Genomic DNA, 27,665 nt, shown 5'->3' on the forward strand with positions numbered 1-27,665 from the left:
GTGAAACTGACTTTGTTCATTTAGTATGACACTGCATATCTTGTTAAGATAAACAGGAAAGTAACAGGAAAGACTACCTCAGCAGCATTTGATCTGACATATGTCACAGCTCACTGCGCTGCCACGATCCTGTCGGAGAGTACTGTTGCAGAAATGTGAGGGTTTTACTCATGGAGACTCCATATTCAAAGAGGAGAACACCACTCAGTTCATATTATGATTAATATTGTTTTGTTCTCCCAACTGATTTTGATTTGAGATTGGACAAACCAAATTCAAAGCTTTATTCATTATTTATCCTTGCATCTAAATACTTTTTACTCTATTCTGACTTTTATGTTTGTCTTGGTTTGTCAATGTTTGACTTTTATGTTTGTCTTTTATCTTGTGAGCATAAAAAAAAACCTCTCCCTCACTCCCTGAAAAAAGACAGAGACTATCTATAAATTTGACCCTCTTGTTTAGACAATGCATAATGATATTGTTGGCTTACATAACATTTCCATTTCTGTACCATACATTATGAAATTTGTTTTGTAGTGCTGTTGTCATATCTAACTCATAATGTAGCCTTGCCTTGAGAAAATGCCTTGAGGTGCTCTTCCAGCAGGGGTCCCACACACCTGAAAATCCTTGATAGTTTGTTGGTTTCAGAAAAATATAGGTCTTAATTGTTTATGAAAATACATGGATGGCATTGAAAGTATGTGTTGTTTTAAGTATGCCCCCCCACACGAAAACATTTTCCAAATGCATCAGTATGCCTCAGATCTCTGGACTTCTGTCCATCCTAATAGTAACACATCCTGACAAAAACCCTGTGATGTATAATTGCTTTGATACAGCATCAGTTGTAAAATGAATCATTTTTGGCCTTTACGAGATCATAAGAATAAGGCCTTTTTTGGCCAGTGGCATGTTCTACCAAAAAACACGTCTATTTTGAGTCCTTAAACTTCACCAAATAGAACAGTTGTTGAAAAGTCCCCGAATTTAATGTCCAAGTGTGTATACAATCCCTGTCCCAGGTTTTTCTGCCATTTTTACCAATTTATTTTGATGCACCCCCACAGTTTAAAACTTAATTTTATAACATAACAAGATTGATTCCTTCAGGCGTTTGAAGAGAGTCGCTAATGTTAACAAATTTTGATTAAACTGTACTAGAACATGAATAATCTATTGTATTTCTTTCTTGTAAGAGTGAACGGTGAAAGAGAAAGCTGATTGAAAAGAGAGAGCAATGGGGAGCGTTAAAATAGAAGAGCACCAAAGCAATAGAGGGACTGTGTTTCAGGGTTACAGTCAAGTCCTTTTCAGTCAAGGCAAGAGGTGGATTCACCTCAGAATTACCAAACTAGAAATCTTTTGCCACAAAATATCGAGTAAAGGAGGTAAAGTAATGAATGAGAATTTTGGTGATGGTTTTGTGCCGGCCATTTCATTTAACTTTTCAGTTTGCTCACGATGGCCACGGGTACCAAAGAAACGTTCGTGTACCTCAGCGCCAGTGTTGTATTCTTTATCCAGCGTGATATTGATTTACCCCTCTCATCAAGATGCAGGTCACGGCAGGCAGCAAGACCCCATACATCCCCTCCTGTACATCACACACAATGGGAGAGATGCTGTGAGCGCTAATGCCTCCCCACGCTCACCTATAATGACCGCAGCCAGCGCAGACTTAGCCGCACCAATTACACTGTCACCCATCCGAGAGAATTGCCCCGAGACGAGGGGTCACATGCATTATGGCTGTTTGTCTTTTCTCTATGGCGTATTTTTAGTGTAGTGGCTGAGATGTTATTTGGGGTGAGAATTGTGTTTGTGTTTAGGAGCCTTATTGCTACCATGCGGTAAGTGGCACCGGAGCTATAGTGTTTTTTTGTTTGTTTGTTTGTTTGTTTGTTCTTTGTTTTTTTTTTTTTTGTTGGTCAGTGCAGTTCTTTGTTGCCTACCTCTCGATGCATTACTTATTGGGATGGCTTGAATATTGTTTGCTATTGCTATTGTCTCTTGCAGCTTAATCTAGTAGAAGACCCTGGTTATACTTGCCATTTACAGAAGGTTTTTGAGATCACATGATCAGGAATCACAAAATTTTTTTGAGATCAGGTTCCATACTACAATGCCACGGTGTTTAGCACTTGTGTAACTATATGGTAATACTATTAACTTCTATAATAATAATGATACAAAGACTGTGAATACAAGCTGTTTTATAGATTGGTTTAAAGACACTGTCTTTCCTGGGATTCATCCATCTAGCCTGCTCTCGATCTTACCAGAGAGGGACAAGTAAACACAGAATTTCACCCCAGGGATCAGTACAGTATCATATTAATTATTTAGCATATCATAGCATTTTATAAACAGTTACCAAGATGATAATAAATAAAAGGCAATGACATTTGTAGTCAGTACTAAAAAGGAATAAAATAAGCAAATACAGTAAGAGGAAAATCGGCAAGAGAAAAACTTAATAAAAATGTTTATCAAAAAATGTTTTCCAAAGTGATTTCAAAGATGAGCCTGACTTCAACAGCCTGAGCAGCTCAGGTATATGCATGTCTTGCGGTTATGTAAATATAGGTGCACATTTTACCCCCTGTCCCCTTACATTCATCCATATTAACAATGTAGCTGCGCTGCATCTAAACTGTTGAATTCTGATCACACTGTAAGGTTGCCAGACCTCTCTCAGAGCTTTGGGAGTTTTAGAGCAATGCAAGCAAAATTCAATTTTTGTGTGTCTAAACCTGTCATTTAATGCATCCTAGTATAATTTGATAAAAGTCGCAGTGGTGTCAAGTATAGCCGGGGTTGTAGATATTCCCTTTCTCGCTCTACCTCCCCGGTGTGAGTGCCTCTCCCTCAGGCCGATCTGCTACCAGTCACTACTTTCCCTGTCAGCTTGACTGGCGGTAGGTACCTAGCTAGCTAGTCTACCAGTAATTGAAACTTCACAGCAGCACGGGCAGGGGTGTGTGTTGTCGTTGTCGTTGTTGGGGTCCTGGGGTTCTGTTGTCTGAGGGGAATGTGTTCAGTGTCAGTGCTCACACATGTCCTGCCACTCAGGGGGAACTGCAGTAAAGGAGAGGGGAACAGAGACGTGCATGAGAGGTTGATGGTAGCACAGTGAGTGCATTTGAGATCTATGTACACACATATTTTTTGCCTTGCACATTGTTTGTCTTCACATTTTTGTGTGCTTTTATCATTTATAAGAAGAAAGGGAAATCAGGTAAGAAAGGGACTAAAGAATAAAGACTGAATAAAGAGATGTGTCGGTGTTAAAATGCAGCAGACAGTGTGTAATTATTCTTTGAAATAGAAATTCACCTTTCATTTTTCAAGGAGCACATATAATTTTTAATTTCACATCTGAGGCTTTTAACTGACAATCTTATCCAAAGCAGTGCAGCAGGAGAAAAATGTTCTGTTGCTAGGTTAACGGTGCTACATGCCACTAATAGATAAAGTGCATGATAACCTTATGGTATGTAACCTCGTTGAATTTTTGTGACTTTACAATTTTAAAAAAAAAAAAAAATGTGGGGTGAAAAATCTCATCTTGGGTTTTAAGGTCACAGAATTGTAAACACTTGCACTACACACCTCGGTCAAGTCCAGCTGTCTCCCTGCTCTGTCCTGCTGGAAGCCGACTGTTGAATCAGGATGTGTTCTTCCAGAAAGTACAAGACCCCAGTTATCAAAAACACTTCCTGTCAAATGATGTGGTAAATTCCAAAAATTCCACCTTACATGCTCTTTACATTCACCTTGGTGGTTTAAAACTATATAGGTGACCTAAAGTCTTAGGGTCAAGATGTTTTATGGGTCAAATGTTATTTCAGGGTTAATTGTCAGTCTCAGAGAAGTGAGGTCCAAAGTCACAGCGCCATCTTCCATCGTCCAGTCAAGCTGAGTAGTTTCAGTGTAATAGAAAGAGTAGGTAGTCTGGTACGGAAGAGCACTGACTGGTGGCTTTTTATGGACAAGATGGTCTCATCGTAGAGTTACTTAACGGCCTCATTACACACAAATAAATCCTTAATTAGATAACAGGTCAGTTAGCACTTAATTATCCAACACCATCAATTAGGAATGTGTTATTCCTTTTCAAGGATGGTAGCTAAAGGCAAACCAGTATAAATCAGTGTATAAATCAGCTCCAACAAGTTCTTATTTTTATATTGATTTATGAAGAGTTTGGGGAAAGAGAGACTAGTGGCAGATTGCATGAACAAGTCACATCATGTAACTCTCTTATTCACAATTTGTATCCATCTGTCAGCATGCACACATCTGTGTTTTAATGAAATCATAGACTCCTGACATCCTATCTTTTGCTTTTCAACAAGTTTGCTCCCTGCAGAGCCAAACTGGCCCAGTGGCCAATCAATCACCAGCCACAGCATTTCACCCAGACACATGCCCCCACCCTGAGGCAGACATTTCAATCAAACCTGGAGTCATCAATCTTTTCTCGCTCCAAACTGTGGCCTGGGCGGGGCCTGCTCTGCCTACCTGGCAGTGATTTTGCCAACTGGCAATTGGTCCAACACAACCAATTCTTCCACTGACATTTGCTTTTATCACATTTTAGAATTTAGCTAACACTCTTACCTTACTTAAGATAAAAATGTCCCTGAGTTTTATTTTATTTAAATATTTTGACAAAGAAAAACAACTGACGTGGACCCAGGGGATCATCTTACATGCTGTTCCCACTGCTTATGTAAGCATAAAATCTCTGTAGTTTCTCACTTTTGTGTGAAGCCATATGCACTGTGGCACCTGTTTCATCTTAATCTGAGAGTTAAGTTACTGTAGCAGAAATGATTGCTTCTTTTGGAGTTGAGCCCAATGAAAATATTGTGCGACATGGGCTGATATTTCTATTCAAGTCAAAGCATTTTCCAATTATTAACCTCATCGTTGTATGTCATGCGTTTGTCGCTCCCTCTGTCTTTCTCTCTTTCTGTTTCTTGATTTCACACATGCACACACACTCGCACTCACACTCTCACACGCACACACATTCACCAGATGCTAATGTGATCAACCATGGTTTTTCTGTCACCTTTGGTTTCACAGCGAGGGTTAATACAGCATGCCAGGCATGTTTGTTTGCTCCCAACACAGTACACACACACATACATACATGCACACACCAAGTCCATCCTCTTAGAGCTTCCGGAGAAAATCAGTGCCTACTCATTCTTTAAACTGTGTTCCATTTGATGCTTGGCCGACTTGAAAATGACTTTGGTTAAAGCTTAACATTTTTAAGGCACCAAACACTCCCCCTACCTCCTACACATACCCCACAACCCTCCTCCACTCCACCCCTCTGAAAAAGTGCTGTCTCTAGCAAATGTCCTGCTTCTTTGGTGAATCTTGTGTACTTCAAATGCGCGCTGTTGCATTTTAGATACAGGCGACTGGGCCTGGCTGATAATGGGCCGACAATTTAATTTCCCAGGTATTAAAGGAGGCTTGCTGGGTTTTGAATTGGTGCCCGTTGGTGGTATTAAAAAAAAAAAAAACATTAAAAAAGCGTTTCTTTCTCTCTCATTTTATTTTTTTTTCCTCTCCCCACCAGAGAGCGAAGGTAAGATGGTGGTTGGGGGTGGGGGGCTCATGTCTTTACTTTAGAAGGAGATAAAGCAAGGTAGTGGTACACTGTGATTTAAATGCATTTTTCAAATTTTCTCAGCTCGCATTTGACAGATTGCATCCTATCTTTTAGTTCAATCCTGTGGGCTGTTGTACGGAGTAACCTTGTCAGACTTGATGTAACACATGAACTTAACAGAGCTGTCAGTCTTTTTTTACTATCAATAATTTACATTTTTAAGATACTATATATTATTAAGATTATTTTTCAGGTTACTTTATGAGATAGCACACAGCAGAGAGAGAGAGAGATAGGGGACAGATGGGAGAGGGTGAGAGGGGGTATGACATGCAGCTGAGATAATGGATTAGATTCAAACCCATAACCCTGTGAATTCATGAAGTGTGCCTCAGACCCACTGGGCCATCAGCATGTCCAGTTTAGTGGCTCAGTTTGAATAAAATAAAAAATTAAAATTGCTGGAACATATGACTTCATTTGTAGGCCAGCTAGAGCAGAGCTTGCTTTGGTGCCAAAAACACCTTTCAAGCAACTTTCCATCTAAGAAAAAAACAACCTCATGTGGTGTGAAATATGCAGTAAAATAGGGATTTTAGAATAGCTCTGATTCATTATACAGCCGTGTTCACCACCCAGACCACTTTGACCACCAGGAGTGTCAGCCCTTCAGCTAACCTGCCTCTCATATCTGATGTGTGAAAAACCTCTGAAATCTGGTTGTCTGCCCAGAGTTGTCTAGGCATAACAAAGCAAATGCATGTCAGTCATGCATCAACATTCTCTACTCACTACTTCACCACTATTAACTCCTATACCTGTGTGACTTTAGCACTTGGAAGATCTACAAGTAGTGTCTGTCTGTTGGGGGTATAGCAATATATTCAGTCACAATACTTTGCAATTCAAAAATGTAGCCTTGTGCATTGTCAGATGTCACTGTGCACATTGTGGAGAGGTGCACTCAAAACAGTGCAAACTGTAAGTTGTACTAATGGGTGCAGTATTTGAGGAGAATAAAATATCTACCTTGAACGGCTCCTTTGCACAGTTAAACAACATACCAGTAACAGTCGGAGCGCCGCCTCTGTCCCGGGACAGCCAGCAGGATGTGACAGGAAAACGGTCTCCTTACAACAGCTAAACCCACATAGCAGTGTCCAGAGGAGGCGGCTTTTCTCCTGAAGGCAGAACAGGAGACAGCCACCCGCTGCTCACAGGAGAAAAACACTATAAAGTGTCGAAGGCTGATATAATCTGTCAACAAGCATGAATATTGGTTGGTTAAATAGCCTGACTTAAAACTGTTTTGATGTCATTGGCACAGCTTTTAATTGATGTTATACAGTATTCAGTGCAAACTAGACTAAAAAATATTATAGATCAATAGAAAATTTTATAGATCAGTGAAAAGGCAGGTAAACTCCTGGTCAATCAACTGCATGGTTTGAAAGTGAAGCAGCTTATTTCTGAAGGATGGACAGATGACATCGGATGACAAAGTGAGCAATGAAGGATTTAGAGCCCTTTACTCTAATCTGTATACTTCAGATTGTACAGCAGACCGAAATGTCATGGAAAACTTCTCAAGTAACCTTGGCACTCTGTCCATCTCTCAAGACTTGAGAAATAACCTTGAGGCACCCATCACTCAGAGGAATATTACTGCAGCATCATCATCTTTGCAATTGGGTTTCCTCCTGGCCCACATGGACTCCCATTTTTAAAAGAAACTTTAAACGGTCCCCTATGTCTCTGTCCCTCACTGGAAGAATTAATTCAATTTAAATGCTATTGCCTCCAAATTTCCTGTATTACTACTGATATTCCCAGTAGTAACCCAGCTGTGTTTAGTGATAATCACATTGCTTGTTTTTCCTCAATTGTTAGAAAACTTTATCGCCACCACACACTTTTAGATTTTTACAAGTTAGGTATTATGTACCATGTTTAATATTCCGATTTCCTCATAAACCCCCAGTCAGTTCTTTTGATATATTTCTTCCTGTCAACCCGCATCAAATACTTTGTCTAACTTTTACAGCCATATTTCAAAATTACACTGTCTCTCCAAGACAGCTGTAAGAATTCCTTGGGAACAGGGCCTAGATTCTAGATTCAAGTCCATCATATCTCCATATCTAAAACCAAATTAGCTGGAATGTACTCTTATGTGGATCTTACATGTGATAAATGTAAAAGTGCACCTGTCTCGCTCCTTCACATGTACAAAAAGTGGAAGGAAACTGCACCTCCTTCCCACTCCGTCTGGATTAGAGACATTATGTCCTGTATGAATCAAGAGAAAATCCGTTACATTACTTGGGGAACGGTGAGCAAATTTTTTTCTCTTTTTTGAGAAACCCACAGTAGTCTCTGAGAAGCTAGCCATTTTCCCCTTCTATTTTATTTATTTATTTTGTGTTTTCTGTTATTGCTTGACTTATATTTTCTGTTACTATTCATGTATATTATAGATGTTTCCTGTGTATTGTTGGTTATAATTTGGGGGTTTTTTTATACGTAATTTAGAATGTATCTTCCGTGGTCAGCTGTGGTTGTCTGAGTGTTTGTGTTTGTTCAGGCAGATGGATGTGTTGTTCAGGGAAACATCAGTAAAAAGACCTTTGAGAGAAAACACCCAGTGTTTGTTTAATGAAATATATTGATGTAAGAAGTCTGCTTAAATGAGCACACATTTTGTCTTGCACCAGCTCTTTTCATTGTATGTTAACTATTGTGTTGTGTACTTTGTGTGTGTGTGTGTGTGTGTGTGTGTCCTCTTTAGTCTCATGTACTCATTTGCTCACTCTCTCTTCTGATCCTTCTCTTTGTCATTCTCTCTATTTCATTTTCCTCTTGTCTTAGAGGGTGTGTGTTCAACCGTCCTTTACATATTGGCCACTATGCCCACTCCTCAACTCTGCCCAGGCTGTGGTGCCCACACACCGTGCCAGTGCTGGGGTTAGGCGGGAGGTCAGGCTCTAATTGGCAGGGCCTGTGGCTGGCACTCGGCACCAGGCCCTCACCCTGTCAGCTAATTGGCACTGCAAGCTGCCAGCGCAGGGGCCAGGATAAGGCAGCACTTCGATTGATGGATGGATGCAGGCATCAGGAAAGCTGCTTTCTGTCAAGAGAGCTTGTAAAGTCAATTTACTGCCTCAAAAGCAATGGGCGGTTTATGTGTTCACCCCCATTTATTCTGAAAACTTTAAAAAGCTGAATAGAATTACCACTGAAAAGAGGGAAGGTGCAAGAACAGGAATGTAGTGTTGTTGAATTAAAATGTTCTTATTAGTTTGATGTTACACACCACTCAGAATATCTATGCTATTTCATAACTTAGCATGCCTCAAGAAACAGCATAGAAACCTAAATAGTGGTGCAAATTGTTTGCAATGACAGTCTGCAGTAACCTACTGCGTTATGCTTTTTTCACCTCTGTCTAAACCGTGAATGCATTTGACTTTTGCAAACAGCAGCTACGTATCTAAAAATATCTCTCACACAATATGCATAACTGCAAATTAGATTTGTGAGATTTCCAGCTGAGCGTGTGAAAAAGAAACATAGCCTTTGAACTTTGACTTTTCTTTCTCCTTAGTACATCCTGGCCTCTAATCAGTACATGCAACAAATGTGCATATTAGTTTGCTCATCTCTTTGCAGTGATCAGAAATGATGGTTTCTCTGTTATTTCTGTCTTTCATCAAAGAAATCTAGGAGAACAGGTTAAAGATCAGTGCACAGTTAATATGATGATATTTTCCAGTGATGACAAGATATCTCCAAACTTTATTTACAAATGCATGATGTCGTGACCCTGAAATTTTTCTTTTCTCCTTAAACTGCCACTTCAGTAGCAATAGTAACTGAGAAGTTAACACGTACTGCCTCTTTGCTGCAACATTTTATTAGTGAGAAGCATTTTCCTTTCTCTCTTTCTGTAGTTCACTCTCTAATTCTCTTTCTTTAATGCCGTCTCAAACTTAATTGGTTAGAAATTTAGGCGCAAAGGTTAGGGAAGCAAGTGTCCTGAGGTAAACTGAACAAAGCATTTTTAGTATGTGTGTTTGAGTGTGTATTTAACTGTTGCACAGTACAGTAGACACCTTGGATGTGCAGTGTGACAGGTATTTTCTTTTGAGGCTGTTTCTAGCCTTTTTTTCTGTCTTCCTCTGTGTTCCTGCTAGGCTCAGACAGGAGAGTCGTATTAATGAGGTTCTATGGAGGTGGACAGTCAGCTCAGCTAATGGTGCTAGTGGGAGAGAGGAAAATTTTGATTGAACAAAAGGATGAATTGAAATGAGGGGTGAGGAGTCAAGAAGGCTATGAACAAGCAGAAAAAGTAGACGAGGTGTAAAGGTAGTAGAAAAAAAGGCAAAAAAGATTGGGGAATAAATTGAAGCATGTGAAAAGAGCAGAGAAGAGAGAAAGATATTGATTCAGAAAGCACTTTTCAAAGCAAGGTTACCAATTAGGAAACAAACCAATCCAAAACAGCACTTAAAACTTAATGAGAAAAAAACAAAGATTAGTGTAAACATTAAGCAAAGACATGGAACCTGAGATGAGTAGCGACAACACAGCACTGTTAGATTAAAAAAAAAAACTGTCTGTAAAAAGCCACTTTGGGGTTATTTGTTTTTGTGTGTAACTGACAGGGAAAAAGAGAAGATACTGAAATTGCTGGAAGACATTTTTTTTTCTTCTGTGACAACAGTGATAAGCAGTTACCAGTGAGTAAGTAGGGAGTGGAGGAATGAGGTGGAAAAGGCATATATTCTGCTGAAAAGGTCAGTGGATTGGAGGTGAACCTGAGCCAGTTGATGCGGGCTTGATGGACAGAAGCCAAAGGCGAACTGAGACCACCTCCCAGCTCCACCGGGCCTGCAAGGACCCCCTGCTGCTGGAGGGAATGAATATGCATTAATACTCAGCACGGGGCACACACACACACACACACACACACACACACACACACACACACACACGTGTATGCTGATACACAGACATATGTGCACACTCACACACACACACACAGTTATGGAGGGATTCACTGCTGTGAGTGTGTGGGGATTCACTCACACACTCTGGACACACACACATGCTTTGGAGGTCAGATATATGGAGCTGAAGTTGTCATGAGGTCCAGTGTCACCAGAACATCCTGAGGCCGTTCCTTTTCACCCCTTAACGTCTTTCTCTGTCTCCTCCTATTGTCTTCACCTTTACATTCCTCTCACCTTCCTTTCTTTCCCTTGTTCCCCCCTTTTTCCTCTTTCCGCCACCAACTCTTTCTCATTCACTTTCCTCCCCAGGGACCTCTGTCGTCCAAAAGCAATATGCCTCTCTGCTCTCTCAGGTCATTCACTGTGTCCTTTGCAGTCAAGTGAGGGAATTTTCCACCTCCTCTTTATGCATCTGTCTGAATGCGTAGTAGCATTCTCCATGATTTTTTCTTCTTTGTTTTCTTTTTTCATCTGCCACCTTACCGTCCTCTCTCCATAACCTATTATACTCATTGCTATCTCAGCTAAGCAGGGGTGTGATCAGGAATACAAAAATACATGAAAAATCAGCCATTAGAAATGAAGAGTGTAACCCTAACCCTAACCCTGTATTTCTGTACCCACTGTAAATTGACCTGAACCTGAAAATCCAACTGAGGCAAAACCATCTATCCCGAATAAGTGAACTAAATTTTCATCTTTGCTTCTTATGCATCTTTTTCTGGGAGTATGAGTATATCCTGTCTCAGTTGAGAGCATTTTTTAATGTGGTTTCTGCCTCTTCTTTATGTGTTTGTCTAGATGAGTTGAGTCACCCACTCGTTTTCATGGTCCACTATCTTATCCCTGTATTGCCACTGTTTTTTGTCACACTGCATTCATACCACACAAGAGTTCTTGCCTCTGCTTTGTGCATCGTGCTCTGTGCCTTTTGCTCTGCTCTGTGTCTGCGAGCACCTCTTTCTTGTCCCCATGTTTGCATTGTTCTTTCACCATGCCCTCTGTTCCCATCTTGGCGGTAGCTTCATCCAAACGTGCCCCCCACGTTTCGGTAATGAACCCGCTGCTCTTCAGCTCTCCTCATTCTTCCCTTGTGTGTGGGACATGACAGATGACTGGGGACCTCCAGAGGTTCTCTCCCTAGGGCTCTTGATAAAGGCAGCTCCAACCCCAAGATGATCAATCAATCAGTTTACACCGCGGGCGCCTGATCAGCCAATTAATCAATCTGTGAGCCAGCAGATGTTGTTGTCCCTCAGAGAAGGAGCTGGCAGAGCAGTGGTGGAGGTGGCATCTTCAACAAAGGCCGAAGGGCTTGGAGTGTATGGGAGTGGAGAGCGAGGTGATTTTTCTTGTTTTTACTAGGATTTGAGGCTTTGTTGAGCACACATTTCCCATTCGTTCAAGATTTTTTCCCCCTTACCATTTCCATATTATTCCGTGGTGGTTTTTGTCCAGAGTAAAAATATTAACTTTTTCATGAGCTATGCCAGTGTGAAGTGAATGTAGTTCATGCGGGTGCCTAACAATCTGTGTAAATGTATTATGTGGAAGAAATGCAAAAGAGAGACAAATTTGTGTGTGGGTTGGTGTATTGATCTTCTATGTGTCAGATACATACAGCAGACACTAATGGTCTTGGTGTCTTTCTCTCTTTCTCTCCTCCTCCTTTTTCTGTGCTCATTAAGGCCAGCTGGTTCAGATCAAGCCCTCTGTTGACCTCTCCTCACAGTCAATGAGCTACAGGCTCCACAAGGACACTTCATTTTAATGTGCCCTTAAACAACGAGTAGCTAACATACACGCACGCGCACACACACACACACCACCCACTCCTCTTGCCCCTTGGTCCCTGTCCTGGGCGGGTCAGCCCTCTGACCCACCAGGTCGTCCTATCATTACTCACTGCCCTAAAAGATCCCAAGGGGACGGTCCTGAGGGCTCCAGCCTGTGGCTCTGATGTCTCTTTCTACCAGCACTGAGATGACGTTCAATGCCATATTCATTTGTTGGTAGAAGAGCTGGAAATAAGCTGGTTACAAGTTTTCCAAATGTGACGGAAGGTGAAGGATTGACGTTAAGGATTTTCCAGTGGTCTGGGCCCACTAAGATGCTGCTTCAGGCCAGGAGATTCATCAGTCTTTGGTCCAATTTATTCTCACTCAGTGATAAACTTCTTATCTTTGTCCCTCTGCTCTTCTCTTGCCCTTCTCTTTCCTCTGTTGCATTTTTTCTTGAAGTCAGATCGTACTCCACCTCAGAACTAATCATAGACTTGCATCAAGTGGACCCGGCGGCAGCTGCTTAAAACTGCAAAGGGAAGAGAAAGAGGTTGTGTCTTTTACTGTGAACTCAAATGTTTCCTCAGGTTGAAACTGCTGAATCAATCCCATTCTGTTTGTACTGTTTATTGTCAGTTTCTAAGCAATGTGCAATGAGCTAGCTCATTTTTAAAGCACTGCAATTCACTACAGACACACTCTTGATTCCCCAAGTCAAGTGCTGACAGCACCTTCAGTAACCTGCGTGTTGGAAAGCAGCCTAGCTGACAGCTCCTCATCAGGTTTGATAAATGTATTGGCAAGACGAATGAATGGAGAGACTCTATGGACTCATCAATTTCCCCTCTGTTTTGTTTTTCCCATCTTAATTTTGGTTACACTCATGGAAAATCTTCTGCTAATATGCCTAGTTAGCCTCCATGGGATTTAGTAGAGTTATGGGGAGTTTGCTTAGTTAGGGCCCATCTATGAATGATGGCCAACTTAAACTTCAGTATTTTACAGTTATTAATTATTCACTTTTTAAGTTTATGTTTAATTGTTTTAATAAGTTAAAATTATTAAAAGAATTTTGGATATCATAAATTTTACATTCATAATTTACTCAAATTTAAAACAACTGGTTGCTTCCTTTTTTGCCTTCTAAGCCATTGAAAATTTAGTAGAGGCAAGCAGAGCTCTAGGGCAAAAGTGGAAAATAAATTTTAGTGTTGAATCGTGCGGTCAGAGTGTGAGTGATGAGAATCCACTTGGTTCCCAGGCCTCAGTATGTGTGTGAACTAGTGTTTGACAGTGTATTTGTCCTTTAGTGTGATCAGTCAAGGTTAAGCCCATTAACTGACCGCAGTATATCTGACCTCATTACATCGCCCATAACCCTACCACCTCCCACAGAGGCTAATAGAGGCTAGCCATGAACCTAACTGTTATTGCCTCTCAGTAAAACCTCTCGATGCTAATTAACCAGCCAAAGTGAACGGTTTCAAATGGAGTTTTAGTGCTGTTGCTAGCAGGTCCTATATTTTATTAGTGACTCTAAGAGTAATGTGTAATACCACAGCCAGTAAGGTCTGTGTTAGGTGATATCATTTTACACTCCATCACATAGATTTGATCTGTCGATGATAGCTTTAACAGTGGATAGTGTTGTGTAATGGTTTTAGAGGCAGTTACAGGATGTGGAAGATTAGTGGAAGGATTGTGTGTGTGTGTGAGAGAGAACTGTGTATATGTGTGACAGTTTTGAGCATCTGTTGAGTGTGTGTGCATGCTCTATTGAGCTTATAAGTGTATGCTTGCAAGACTAACAAACTGTGTACATGTGTGTTGGTTTTCCAACTAACTCCAAAAATATTTCTCCAATCTGCAGGTTTGATATGGCTGTTCTCCTGACAGCTGTCAAAGAACCCCCATTCCCATTCTCCAACTACCTTGTCATCCATATTCCATCCACACATTGACCCATCTCTCTTTGTCGCTCTTTCCCTCCCCTCCCTCCTTCTATCTCTCACCACCCACACACCACCTACACCTGCGCTGTGCCAATTAACACCAGAGCGAGGTCACTCCAGCCCGACCTTTGACCCCTTCCCTGCCTGTCGGAGCACGGTGGACCTGAGGCCTGCGGCCTCAGTATTAGTTTGTCAGAGGGCCCTGTCGCGCAGCTCCGTGATAGATGGGCCTTGGTGAGCGGCTCTGACCCGCCGTGCTGCCGCAGTCACTACAATGCTGTTGAGAGAGCATTGATTATGATGCTACTGGTGACGGGCGAATAAGGGCTGAGCTCATGGCGGCAGGGGGAAGACAAAAGAGACCAAGGTTATGGATGAGGTGCTGTTAGTTAATGTGATGAGATTTGATTTGCGCTCTATCGATCAAGGCGTCTTGCAAGATTATTTTCATCTGGAGTGATTTATAAGCATATAGTTGGCATGCACTGTAACAATATCACACATTAAATTATGATGCTGGGGCTCTCATCATCGAGGTGTAAAATGAAAAATATATTGAGTGTTGCTTATAGCCATAATCTGATATGGCCTGGTGTAATTGATACCAAAAGTAAAAAAAATAATAATAGAATCTTGGGCTAAAATAATAAGATATTGCCTTCCTTTTCACTGAAGACATGAGCTGCCCAGCCTAAACTTCTACTAAAGGCGCTTTGTAATGTAAACCTATGATTTAATTGCTTCATGAGTAGAGCCTGCTGTTATATTCTTTACACTAACCATGAAAATTGAATTCTTATGTTTTGCTGATTTTTCACTCATAATGACTCTGAGAACACATGAAGTTAGAAAACGAAATACAGGAAGCACATAATCAGAGGTACCCACATTATTATATTCTAATCTCTTTTTTATGATATTCACGCTTACACATAAACACACACTGATATTGTAGTGATGCTTTCATAACATATTTAGAAACAAGCAGTTTCTATAAAACAGTTGTTAGCATGTAACAACCAAGCAGGAAGAAACACAGTCTAATACACTGTGAAAATGGCATCCCTTTATTATAACGCTGCCTGTAAAACCAGGAAAAGACATTACTTATGTCATAATATTACAAAACTCGAAATCCTAGAAGGTACTTGTCCCATATCAATGATATATCAGCACAGCCCTACATACACACTCAAATGCATGCACACCCACACACATACATGCTCAACATAAACAAAAGTGTAACTGTTGCAAACCTGCTGAGCACAGCAGGATGGAGTTATTTTTACATTTTCTTCACTTTGGAACACTTTAAAAGAATAAAGTAAGTGTCAAATAACACTTTAAAGGAAAAAAAAAAGCAGGTGTGAAAGAACATGGAGTGAAGAGGGAGCAAATCAGCCAGAGAAAGGAAGGTGGGAGGGGGGCCTGACACAGCAAAATCTGCCTGTTTTATCCCCCCTACCATCCTCCACTTTTCTCCTCCTCCTCCTCTAACCCTCCACCCTCGTTCTCAGCTCAAACTGCGGCAGTCGGCTAATTAAAAAACATGGCTGCCCTTAATTATTCAGCGCCTGGCTAATTGATATTCACAGAGGCGTTCACCTCGCCTAAACGATCCGTTTAATCTGACCACCAGGGTCTCACTCTCAACCCACCCGCCATCCCCAGCCATTGTGCTACTGTACAGTACTTAATAAGAGAGAGACCAAGGGGAGATGGATACTAGGAAGGGAGAGGAAAAGTTTTATTTTGTTATGTTTATGTTAATGTGGTTGCCTGGGGTAATGAATGTAGTGTGTCTATGTTGGAGTGTGGACTCAACGGGGCTGTTTTGAGTTTTTGAATTTACTGTGGTTTTGTTTGTTAGTTTTTTTTTTTTTGTTACGTTGCTACTTCCATCTTCCTGTTGCCACACTTATTGAGTTTTCTTTTTGTCTGCATACTCTCCATTCTCCTCCTCCTACTCTTTGCTTTTCTCCCTCCATCTCTTATGTCAAGAGTTGTGCCATGGGAAAATTATGCAGAGTAATGAATTACATCATTCTCAGGTCTTGCAAAGTTTTGGAATTGCACATGAAATCTTAAAAAGTATGGGAAATATTGTCGTTCAGTCTTCATAGATGGATGACTGCACATTTTTTGTAGCTGTAAGCCGGCTGTCATTTCAATTCAAAGATGAATTTCCATCAAAATTTCCATCCAGTTTCATTCAAAAGAGTGACGCAGTCCACCTGACTGTCCAGTGTTTGCACCACCTCTAGAATTTTAAGACGGAAACATGCAGGAGCCTCAGATGTTTCTTTTTACTCGTGACACTTTCAGCCATGCACAGGCGCTTCTCTCTTCCTCTATCTACCTTTGCCCTCTTCCTCTCTCTTTAGCTTCCCTCCCTCTTGAGATGTGATAGAGATCCACTTGGCCCTGTCCACCAGCCGGCTCTCGACTCTGACACCTCCGATGATAAATCACCTTTTATTTGTACCTCTCGTCTTTTCATCCCTTCTCCCTCTGTTCTCTCCCCTCTCAAGTTCACTTTCATTTTCTTGTCCAATCCTGCCCTCCATCCCCCAACCAACCCCCTGTCGTCCCTCCTCCCTCCTCCACCCGCGACCGCCTCTTCATTAGAGGAACAAAAGGTGTATGGGCAGTGGTGAGGTCTGTCCCATTGTTTGGCCTTTAGTATGATTAGATTATCTTCAAAGCCCGCTCAATGGGGTTAATCAGTCGGAAGTAATCCTGACATAGCCTGTCTGCCTGCGTCTGTGTCTGTGTGTCTCAAAAGACGAGGGACAACCTGCTCCTATGGAAATTTAACACACGCACGGCCACATGTACAGACAGACACGCACAGAAGTGAAGACAGAAGAAAATCCCTGGGTACACATTTCTGTCACAACCTCTCCTCTTTTAATGACCCCTTTAGTCTCGCCTTCAATGCACATTTATCTCGCTACCCGCTCTCTGTGAGTACAGCTGCTCCGCGTGGTGTGTTTGTATGCGAGGTCGTGTGCTGATGTGTGTGTTTGAGATCAGCGCCTGAGCCGTTGTTTGTGCCTCAGCGTCTGTGTGCGCCTTTTTGTTTTTTTGTCTGTCTTTCGAGCCAGAGTCTTTGGTTGCCAGCTATAAGCGTAACATTGAATTTGGTCACACTCGTGACAGTACACAACCCCCTGCCACTCCTTTATGCTGTTTCCCTCCATCTCTCTGTCCATCCCCACTCTCTCTCCTTAATTAAGCTGTTGATGGGAGACAGCTTTTTGGCACCTCAGCCAACTTAATCAAGTCTCCCCACCACCAGTGTTGGGGCACTTCCAAACTTTGGAAACCATCTATCCAGAGGTCCTTATTGTACACTTGGAATCAATAACACATTTAAAGTCCAACTTGTGTGTGTCCTTAAAGTAGGGTGAGGCAATATGGATAATCAAATATGGCAATATCTTTGACCATATACCTTGATATTGTAGGGATGACTGCTGGTTCTTTCATGAGATATTTACAAACAATCATTGGTATTGTGGATATGATGACCAAGCAGGTAGAGGCAAATAATAGATCTGCTAGAACAGTTTAAAAAGTTGACAAAATCCTCTTCACTGTAATGCAGCCTTTAAAACCAAGAAAAGGCAACAATACATTAATACGCCGCTGGTTAACGTTAGGTTGTGCTGAATGTAGCACTCTTTGCTCGGTGTTGTCAGGGATAGGATGAAGTAGTGCAATGGAGGTTTTGGAGGTGACAGAATGGTATGAGTGTGTGTGCGCAGGTGCTTGCCTGTATCAATAGGTTTTGTGTATGTGGGTATGCGTGTGTGAGCATGGAGCGCTAGTTTCCAGTGCTTGCCAGTGCAACCCGCTGCCTCCCCATGACTTTGAAACTTCCCCTGCTCATCTCAAGCATAGGTTGCTCCTCAGTAACTCTCCTCACTGCTCCTCATCACCATGCAAGGAACACACACCTCCCCACTGCACTGTGCTGAGTAGCCAAACACAGATGGTTATCAGTGAGGCTGTGATTGACTGGGGGAATGTGAATTTTTTTATTGTTTTTTTCATAAGTTGTATTTTCTTCCAGCTCACTCACTCCCCTCTGGCATGCTTTAGTGATTAAAGAGTAGGCTCCAAGGCTCTATCTGCATGGCTGCTGTCCCACAGGACACACTGCTGCATATATAGTCAATATGGTGCTCCTTCTGTGTGTGTGTGTGTGTGTGTGTTGTGTATGAGAGAAAATGAGAGAAAGAGACCATTTTTGTAAGTGTTTCTGTTGCATACACACAAAATGAATTTCATGGGATTCTAGTTCGTGTACACATATCTGTTGTGTGTGTGTATGTGTGCGTGCGTGTGTGCGTGCATGCAGGCATATATGTGCACATGCCAGTGAGAGAGGAATGTTAGGGAGATATTTAGAGCGAAGTGTGAGTATTCAAGCTGAACCGTGTGGCAGCCAGTCACCCCTAGCCTCTGAATACTAAACCTCTCCAAATGTCATTTTGAAGAAGTTCATGGATGAATCAGCGCCTCTTTACACTATCTTTCTCTCTCTCTCTCTTATTTTCTTTCAATGCTTCCCTCATTCAGGAGATTGAACGCAAGGTAAGCCTGGATGTCTATGCCTTTTGCTCTAGGTTTCTCTCTCACTCTGTTTAATGCTAAAAACTGTAATGAGCCTCCTTTCTCTTCACCTTTTTTGATATGTTCCATTTTTCTTTCTATTAGGTATTTCAGTCGCTCTATTTTTTTTGACATGGCTCTTTCCAAACTGTTTTGTTCCACGTTCTTTATAGAATTACATTATGGATGACGCAACAGTTTCAACTAGTTTATGTAGATCTATTGCCAAAAGCAAACAGTATTATCAAATGCTTTCGGTTGGCTCCTAAAGTTCAGTGCCTTTTTGAATAAGATAAGTCAGCGCCTTGTTTTAGGTTTTGCCATCTCCTTTTCACTTTTATCTCTTTTTAGGAAACCACAAATGCTTGTTGTCCTCAGATGGTAGCCTAGTTTTGCTTGTTTTGAGCAAACCAGACTCTGATTCTACCGTTTTCATCGGCTTCCTTTTAGCACATTTTATGAATTAGCTGTATGAAGTGACATGTCAACACAGCTGATTTATGCATCCTACTCTATCTGTAGTCATTCAAGGACTGTGACAACCAGGCACATAATTCTGGTTAGGGTCACTTCACTTTCATGCAAATTAGCAAGTAGATTTCCTTACAGATTCCTAAATTGAAATTCTTTGGCCTTGTCAAGTTTAAACCCAATCTGTCAAGAAAGTGAAGGCACTATCACTGCTGAGTGAATTGACATATTCATTTCCATTTTGATTTCACTGGGCTGACCCCAGCTCTGATGTATAGGTCTGCTTTTTTTTCCTCCCTCTAAAAGCTGATACATCCAGGTCTTATCTCTGCTGTATATCACCCAGAGAGTCAGCCGTACGTTTAGTGAAGGTCACAGCAGAGGGGAGAACAGTGGAGATAGGTAGGGCTGCGTAAATATATAAAGCCTGGCTATCGAGCTCCGCTGTGCTGAGAACTGATGTTATCCTCTTGGTCTGATACTTTGGATGAGGACTGAACACATGAGAACAGAGAACACATATATGACCATATATGCCAAAGCACAGTCGGACAGCCTCATGCATATTGTCCACATGTACACAAAAACGTGCATGTTTGTACCGGTGAAAGTCAATCACACACACTTGTCTGTGTGTGCGCTGAGTTAAGTAACACAAAATTCACAAGGTTACTTGTGAAGAACGTGAGGACTTAAAATCTTGGAACTTAACCTCTCTCCAACATTGTTGTCATCCCGTCTCCTCAGTACATCCCATTTTAAATCCATTTCTTCCTCTTTCCAGTGTTTCATAAATTATTTTACGTATGACAAAGATGATCGTGTCTGTTTCTGCTCTGTGCTGTAATGTGTCATATGTTTCCTTCCAGTAGACGCACATGCTGAGTTCTCTCATTATGGGTTCCTCCTTGTGTGTGTGTTTGTTTATTTGTTGTTTGGGTATGTCAGTTTTGGCAATGCTCCACTGAGCAGAGGAATAATGGTTTTTCCTTTCCTCTGTGTGCACGTGTGTATGCGTTTGTGTGTGTATGTGTGTGTGTGTGTGTGTGTGTGTGTTTGTGTGTGTGTGTGTGTGTGTGTGTGTGTGTGTGTGTGTGTGTGTGTGTTCAGGCCAAGCAGCTGGAGGCCAGAGAGTCTGACCTAAAGAAACAGGATGCTTTCTACAGAGAGCAGGTGGCCAGGCTGGAGGAGAGGGTAAGAGAAAGTGCTCACCAAACACTGCTGGGACAAGTGTGTGAATATGTGTATTAATGTGTTAACCAAACCCCACAAACCTATAGGCTCAGAAAGAAAGGTCAGAATTACTATTAGTCGCCATTATTTGTTATTATTTATCACCGTTATTATTTATAGCTCAACTAATTTTACTTGTTGAACTATATTATGTAATTTATCATTTTCAATCTATAAATACAAAGCAGTAATCTCTAAAAATCAAAGAAAACTATCTTCCTTGGTGTGTCTTCTTTCCACGCAAGGTCACATGGTTCTTTGGATGATAACTGCTGAAGAAAGTTATATCCCACACATCTGAGAATAATTATTTCTTTTGGTGGTGTAACGGATTCTTGGTATATTCGTTATAACCTTTTTAAAGACCTAGTTCTCAAACATATACTTTGTCCCATTAACTCATGTCCCTCTGCGATAGGCCAGCCAGGCTGTGCAACCTTGTGTGGAAACATCAAATAGCATCAGTTTACTCGCAGAGATGCTACTTTCATTGAAGTGTAAAATGCCCTATAGTCTGCATTATACATTAGCAAAGGAACAGTCTGCTCCACACACTGTCAGCTAAAAGCAGTCTATACCATTAACTGTGAACATCAACAGTGGAGGATTTGTTGAATCTTCACAAGAGAGATGATGGGGAAGTTGGCAGGAGTTACGTACTCAATTTCAAAATTAAAAGGAATGCCTCTAAATACCTTGGGGTTTTTTTTGTGTTGTTATAAGCACACATTAGTTTGTGGAAAAAGAACAGAAAAAAGGTTGTTAATTTTCTGTAGAAAGGAGAATTGCCCCAGGTGAGGCGAGTTGTATTCTTTTCTACTCCTCTCTATTCTATTCTATTCTATTCTGTTCTATTCTATTTTATTACGGTGACTGGTTTAATCATTATCCATAATGCCTTTTCTTAATGAATCATTAGTCTTTGTGTTTGTCATGTCACTTTACTATATTGTTTTCAAGCCGGTCTTTATTCAGCTTTCCTCAGTGGCTTCATCGTATTACCTTCACCAAAAGAATACAGCTCAGCTTTTCAAAGTGAAAACTAACTGCTGCATTGTACATTCACTGAGCACGATGATATCATTTCTATCTTCAAGAATATGCGTCACATGCTGCAGCTCTAGCTGCTGCCTGGGGAAAAGTTTTCATAATGCAACACACTTTTCTCTCCACAAACACACTGACACACTGCTACACAGGCAAGTACACAGGCATGAATAAACACACGCACGCACGCGCACACACACATACACACATACACACACACAATCAGTACAGAATCAAGCACAGAACCCGGCCACCATCCTGGTCACCACTGAGCTCAGCCAAACTACAGATCAAAGAACTACTCCCTAAGAATTGTCACATTTATTCTTGCTTTTCTCTACTTCTGTCCTACTGTTGTTGTTTTCATCCTAAAAGTGAAACTTCACATGCTGTTCCCAGTGTGGTGTGTACCTCTCTCTTTATTTTGCTCTCTGCCTCTCTCTTTTGAGCTCTCTAGTTTTTCCTCTTTCCCCTTCTCCTTCCATCCCTCTGCTTGAAGGACAAAGGGTTAAATCTCTTTCATCCCAGTGTGTGTCCTGTCCCTGAAAGTGACACTACCCCACTGTTCCCTGTCAAACCGGTGTCCTGTAGAGGGGGACAAGGGTCAACTGCCTTGCTCAGCCCCCTTCAAATGGCAGCTACATGCTGGTCCCAGTGAGGGATGCTTCCAAGGCAGGGGACTAGGGTCAAATGCCCTGTTAAAGTGCATTAAAACAATGCCCTCATGCTGTTCTCAGATCATGACTGTGTCCTAGGGAGGATATGATGCCCTATTTAATGTGCTTAAATTGACATCTTCATGCTGAGATGGGGCTTTGTCCCCTTTGGAGGGCGCAAGAGTCAAATGCCATGTTTAGTGAAAAATAAAACGGAAGCTTCATGCCATCTCCAGACAGATTTCCACTGTTGCAGAGGGAGAAATTTAGCTTTGCATATGTTTATCCTCTAAAGCTAACATAATAACAAGGCAGGCAAAGTATCACATGCTTAGTGGGCACATTATCCCAGACAGTTGTTGGTGAAATAATTTGGATTTTGTCCAAATGGCTCAAATGAGATTTCTTTGTTAAAGGCGTTTGGGCGGAGTATGGGGAGCTTTGTTTGTGTTTACACATGGACACACACGCATCAGTATTAGAGATATTGCTTTGAATATATGTGTAGCTTCATTTCTAGATCTTAATGTTTTTTCTAAGCCAAATACAGGAGCAGGAACACAAATGCAGTGATTTAGTGTTGCAATAACTATGCTTGCTTAACAGCAGCATCGTCAGTTTTGTTTTGTTATTAAAGTGCTCATTATGTGCAAGGCATTCTCCCTTTGGGTCAGTAAAGCTTGCAAATTTTCCCTCGCTCACTGAAGCTGAATTCTTCACCCACACCAGTGGGTATTGAGTGGCAGTGGACTTCTATCAGTAATTGGAAGTGCACCGGTCTGTACAATTCTGGTTGGGCAGCAGAGAAGAGAGGCCATTTGCTGATGTCAGGGGAAAGTGTTGATGAATCGATGGATCATTTGAAAAGAAAAACAGCAGTGTATGACTTTTTTCCTCGCTTTCGATGTCAGTTTGATGCCTTGGAAAAAGATAAGATGTTGAAACGTTACAAGATGTAGACTGACTTTGAACATCCTCAGCTCCAGCCTCAGGGCTGGGCTTCTTTGGCCCCTTCCTCAGCTCTTGTCGCATTATCACATCTTTGGACAGTGCAGCTCTACTGTATTGCACTGTCCTGGAGTCAGTGTGAGTGGTGATGGCAAAAGTGATGAGGAGTCCCACTAACACAGGCATTATTGACTCTTAGCAGTAGTCATCCATCAGCCATGTTGGCCTCTGGTCAATATCCCTTAGACCAAAGTGTCAACAAATCACCTTCACACCTCAGAGAGAGGCAGAGGGGAAGAATGAGAAATAGAGGGAGGAAGGAAAGGAAAGAGAGCAAGGAGGGGTAGAAAGAGACATGAGAGAGAAGCCATAGCATGTGGAGGTGAGAGGTGGTAGAGATAGATGGGAGGAGAAGACAAGGTAGAAAACGATGCACAGACAGGTTGGCAGAGACAAAGACAGGAGATAAAGGTGAGATTCTGCTAGAGGAAGGAGAAAAACATATTTCCAGAAACCCAGATAATGTGCAATTGAATGATAAAGAATAAGAGGAGAAAGATGAGGGAAATAAAGCAAGGAAACAGAAGAGTGGTAAAAAGATAAAATGTCATAGAATGATAAAGAGTACGAGAATGTGATAGAGACAGAGATGGAAAGACCCAAGGAGTAGATAAAGCATCACTGAATAGCAAAGAGCAGGAGAGGGAGGTTAGAGAGCGAAAGAAAAAAAGGTAATGACAGAATGGATCCATGAAAATGAACAATGCGCTATTTGAGCCAACTATCGATTTATGAACCGCGATTTACATGATAAATGAATTAAATTTCCCAAGCACCTTTCTCCTCATAATTAACACAGAAATGTACCTGTTTTCAATTTGCAAATGACCCCGTCAAGGTTTGCGTTGTTAGCCTGTTGCATATTAGCATAACTGGAAAAAGCTCACCAATATTAGCACACAAGGCAAACGCTGTGATTAGTGGAGGATAAACAACAGAGGTGGCAGCTGTGGTAGTAGCATGTGCTCACGGTGTGCGATCCTGTGTGTAACTGAGGATCAATGATGGGTGTATTGCCTGTTGCCTTACTGTGCAGCAAGTGGCTTGGGAATCTGTAGGGGGTGTAGTTTGTTTGGACTGTTAATAATAATACTCCTTTTTCTTGCGCTCTCCCGTAACAGTCCCCCCCACCTTCCTGCGCTCTGTCCACTTTCTCCTCATCCCCTTTTCTCTTGGTACATTTACATTAACTCTCGCCACAGTCCTCCCTCCCTCTCTCTCTCTCTTGTTCTTCTCCCTCTTTGCCTCATCCCCTCCAGCCCGGGCTTCTCCCAGCATCTCACACACATACAGAATGAGGGAGACGAACCAAAAGAGCGAGGGGAGAAAGAGAGAGAGAATAAAAGTCTGATATATATTACACGTCTGTTCCAATCCAACATGGCCATTCATCAGAGGGGCTTCCAGTGACAGGCCATCACCAGGCTCCCAGACAGCTCAGCCTGCTGCCTGTGCTGCTGCCGCTCATTGGGGCCCCAGCCACCAAATAACCCCTGAAAACAATATCTATATATTTATTACATTTTCACTCAATACCTGCTCCGCTGTAAAACAATCTCATATTTAACAATCAACTTGCCCGTGTTTTTTTCTTTCTTTTTTCTTTTTTTTTTTTACTTTTTTTGCAGTCTCTTTCCAGTCCTCCCTCCCTCCCTGCATCGCCTGTCATTCTATATCTTTCCTTCTCAGCTTTTTTTTTTTTCTTGAGTGGTGTTTTTTTTCCCATACCTCACTTTCATTTTTTCAGCGATGATTTTTCTTCTCTTTTTTCGATCTTTCTTTTCACGTTGTATATCGATGAAATTGGATTTTTCTGCTCTCCCATGGAGGACAATCACTGCAGCAATTGCCATCTCATAGCAAAGTTCCACAGCACTAAGAAAGGAAGAAATACAGGGGGAAAGAACATTAAAAAAACAGTAATGGTTTCTCTCTTACTCTGTCGCTCGCTTGCTATCTTTATCTCTGTGTCATTTCTTTATTCCTCTCACTCTCATTCTCTTGCTCTTTCTTACTCTTCCTCTCGATCTATCTAGTATAGGCTTTTAATATTTGTCATCTAATTGTGATATGGTGAGTGTCTGTTGCTGACAGATAACAGAAGAGATCTTGACAAAGAGTTAGTTATATAAGAGACACAGTAATGCACAGTGGAAACATGACAAAGTGATGTGGTGTTGAGTTGATGTGTGTGAGTCCTTTTTGCCAATATGGTCACATGATGGGATTCACAGGGATTTACCAGCAATTTTTTTCAGGGAATGGTGCTTTCACAACAGTGAGGCATGCTCTTAAAGCATCTTACAGCAGTGACGCTCCACTCTTCAGCATGAAACAGTCATGAACAGATAGAAGCTTATTTGAAACTATGTCAGTAGATAGGAGGAGGGGTGTGTGGAAAAAGTTGGCCTGCAGTATTAACCATAAGTTGTATCTGTGTTACACCATGAACACGCTGATTGCAACAAATCTATAGCTTTCCATTGCAAATCCTTTTATTCGAAATGGGAGAGTCCATTAGCACTGCATTATTGTGTTGGTTTTACATTACAGATGTATCACATGCATTTGGTTTTATCTTACTTTTATGCCATAAACACATGCATAAACTAAACTGAATGGTGTCAGAATGGCAGTAAAAGTGAATTTAAATAAATTTTCAGTATGAATTAGCATGGTAAAGTCAAATAAAATAATATGGCTGCAAGGGGCAATGATTGGAGTCCAAGCAGAGAACTTAAGGAGCTTTCGTGCTTATTGAAGAGTTAACAGATTCTGAAATTTGTGCTCGTAAACTTCAGCGATGAAGCAAAGCCGAATACTCAGAATTTCAAATCACAGTGTGAGCCCACATGTAGGATGGTTGAAAAGCTTGAAAAGTAGGCAGTGTCCTTAGAGAAGACTTGAGCCCAGGACCTTTGCAACCTCAGGTGAGGTGAGTTAACCTGTGCGCCATTGACATCATGCTCTGTTACATGCCTTCTCATATTTTGAGGAAACAAAATGATGTGCTAAACAGGACCAGTTTTGTCAGTTTAAATAGTTTAACTTTTGGAAATACATTCTGAAATCCTGATATCAGCTGTATTGTCAAATACTTTGTTAAAGATTGATCAAACATTTAGTGAAATAGAAAATGTCGAGCATATAGTACTAATTACAGTAACACTGAATGTCACTGTGCACTCATAATTTGACATATCTGAACACCATTTGAAACATGTGCTATCTAATAGGCTACTTAAAGAATATCTGTCAAGTTTGGTTGCATTCAGAAGGCTTGTGGAGATATTAATGTTAATTGAAATTAGACTTAACATACAGTATTATCTTTACTTTAAATTAGTTTCATGAAATTAGTTTCCTTTCTTTTGAAGAAATTACATTTTATAATTTACATCGAGATTACACAAAGGTTCAAATTCCCCCACTCATTTCTAGGAACTGTTATCTTCTAGTAACTTCATTTTTTTTTTCTTCCAATTCAATACACTCACTTTTTGACAGATCAGTCAGGAAGTGTTGCAGCCCTGAGCTAGCTGTGGATGTGTAACTTGAGAGATTAATAAAGGAAATTAATAGCAACGTATGTCCACAGAAAAAAAATATCAACAATCACAATGTTAAATTAAGATGCACTCAACACTGGAAACTAGTAATGTCATAATACTAATGAGGTGCAACATGTAAGTGTAAATTAAGAAAAATTAAGCTATTTGTTGTCATTAAGTTGTTTGTTTATGTGCATTGTAGACATTAATGATGCCTAAGGCTAAAATTATAATGATGCCAACTGTGTTTGGTGAGTTTAGGGAATAAAATGTAATGCAAATTTTCAGCTGAAATGTGCAGCTGATCCTATGGGCATCATAACCCATCCTGAAACACACAAAACTGTGCATTCATAAAAAGATAGCCTTTTTTAGGGGAGTTTTATATGTGTGCATAGCAACAGTTAGATTCTGTGGAGGCCTTTTCTATGCATCTTCAGAAAATGTCTCGACCTCTAAAACTAAACAGGGAATGCAACGAACGCGACACTGTCTATGCAGAATCGGCTCAATAATAGTGTACCAGCCCTCTGCTCTCCTTGTGGGCCAGTTGCAGTGTGTCACATGGTAAGACTCATTTTCACTTGCAATGCAGAGCCGTAATGTTGGCCATGGTGGGGTTTCTCCCCATTTTGGCCCTCCTGCTCGGCAGCAGATAAGGGAAAGAAGCCATCAGTACAGAGAGTTATTTGT

The 27,665-nt window shown here is 41.2% G+C and overlaps 1 protein-coding gene across 5 annotated transcripts in view; it reads left to right on the forward strand.

Moving 5' to 3' along the window:
- The window catches only part of chchd3a (coiled-coil-helix-coiled-coil-helix domain containing 3a), a 78,223-nt gene that overhangs the window by 28,308 nt on the left and 22,250 nt on the right, over positions 1–27,665 (forward strand). For 3 of the 5 annotated variants that reach the window (XM_030045696.1, XM_030045698.1, XM_030045700.1), the window contains 2 exons: positions 18,974–18,988; positions 20,588–20,671. In XM_030045696.1, the coding sequence (XP_029901556.1) occupies positions 18,974–18,988; positions 20,588–20,671 (99 nt within the window). The remainder of the gene's footprint in view (positions 1–18,973; positions 18,989–20,587; positions 20,672–27,665) is intronic. The other 2 variants (XM_030045697.1, XM_030045699.1) reach the window with 1 other exon arrangement.

The sequence above is a fragment of the Myripristis murdjan genome, chromosome 23 (assembly GCF_902150065.1).
Source record: "Myripristis murdjan chromosome 23, fMyrMur1.1, whole genome shotgun sequence".
Classification (NCBI taxonomy): domain Eukaryota; kingdom Metazoa; phylum Chordata; class Actinopteri; order Holocentriformes; family Holocentridae; genus Myripristis; species Myripristis murdjan.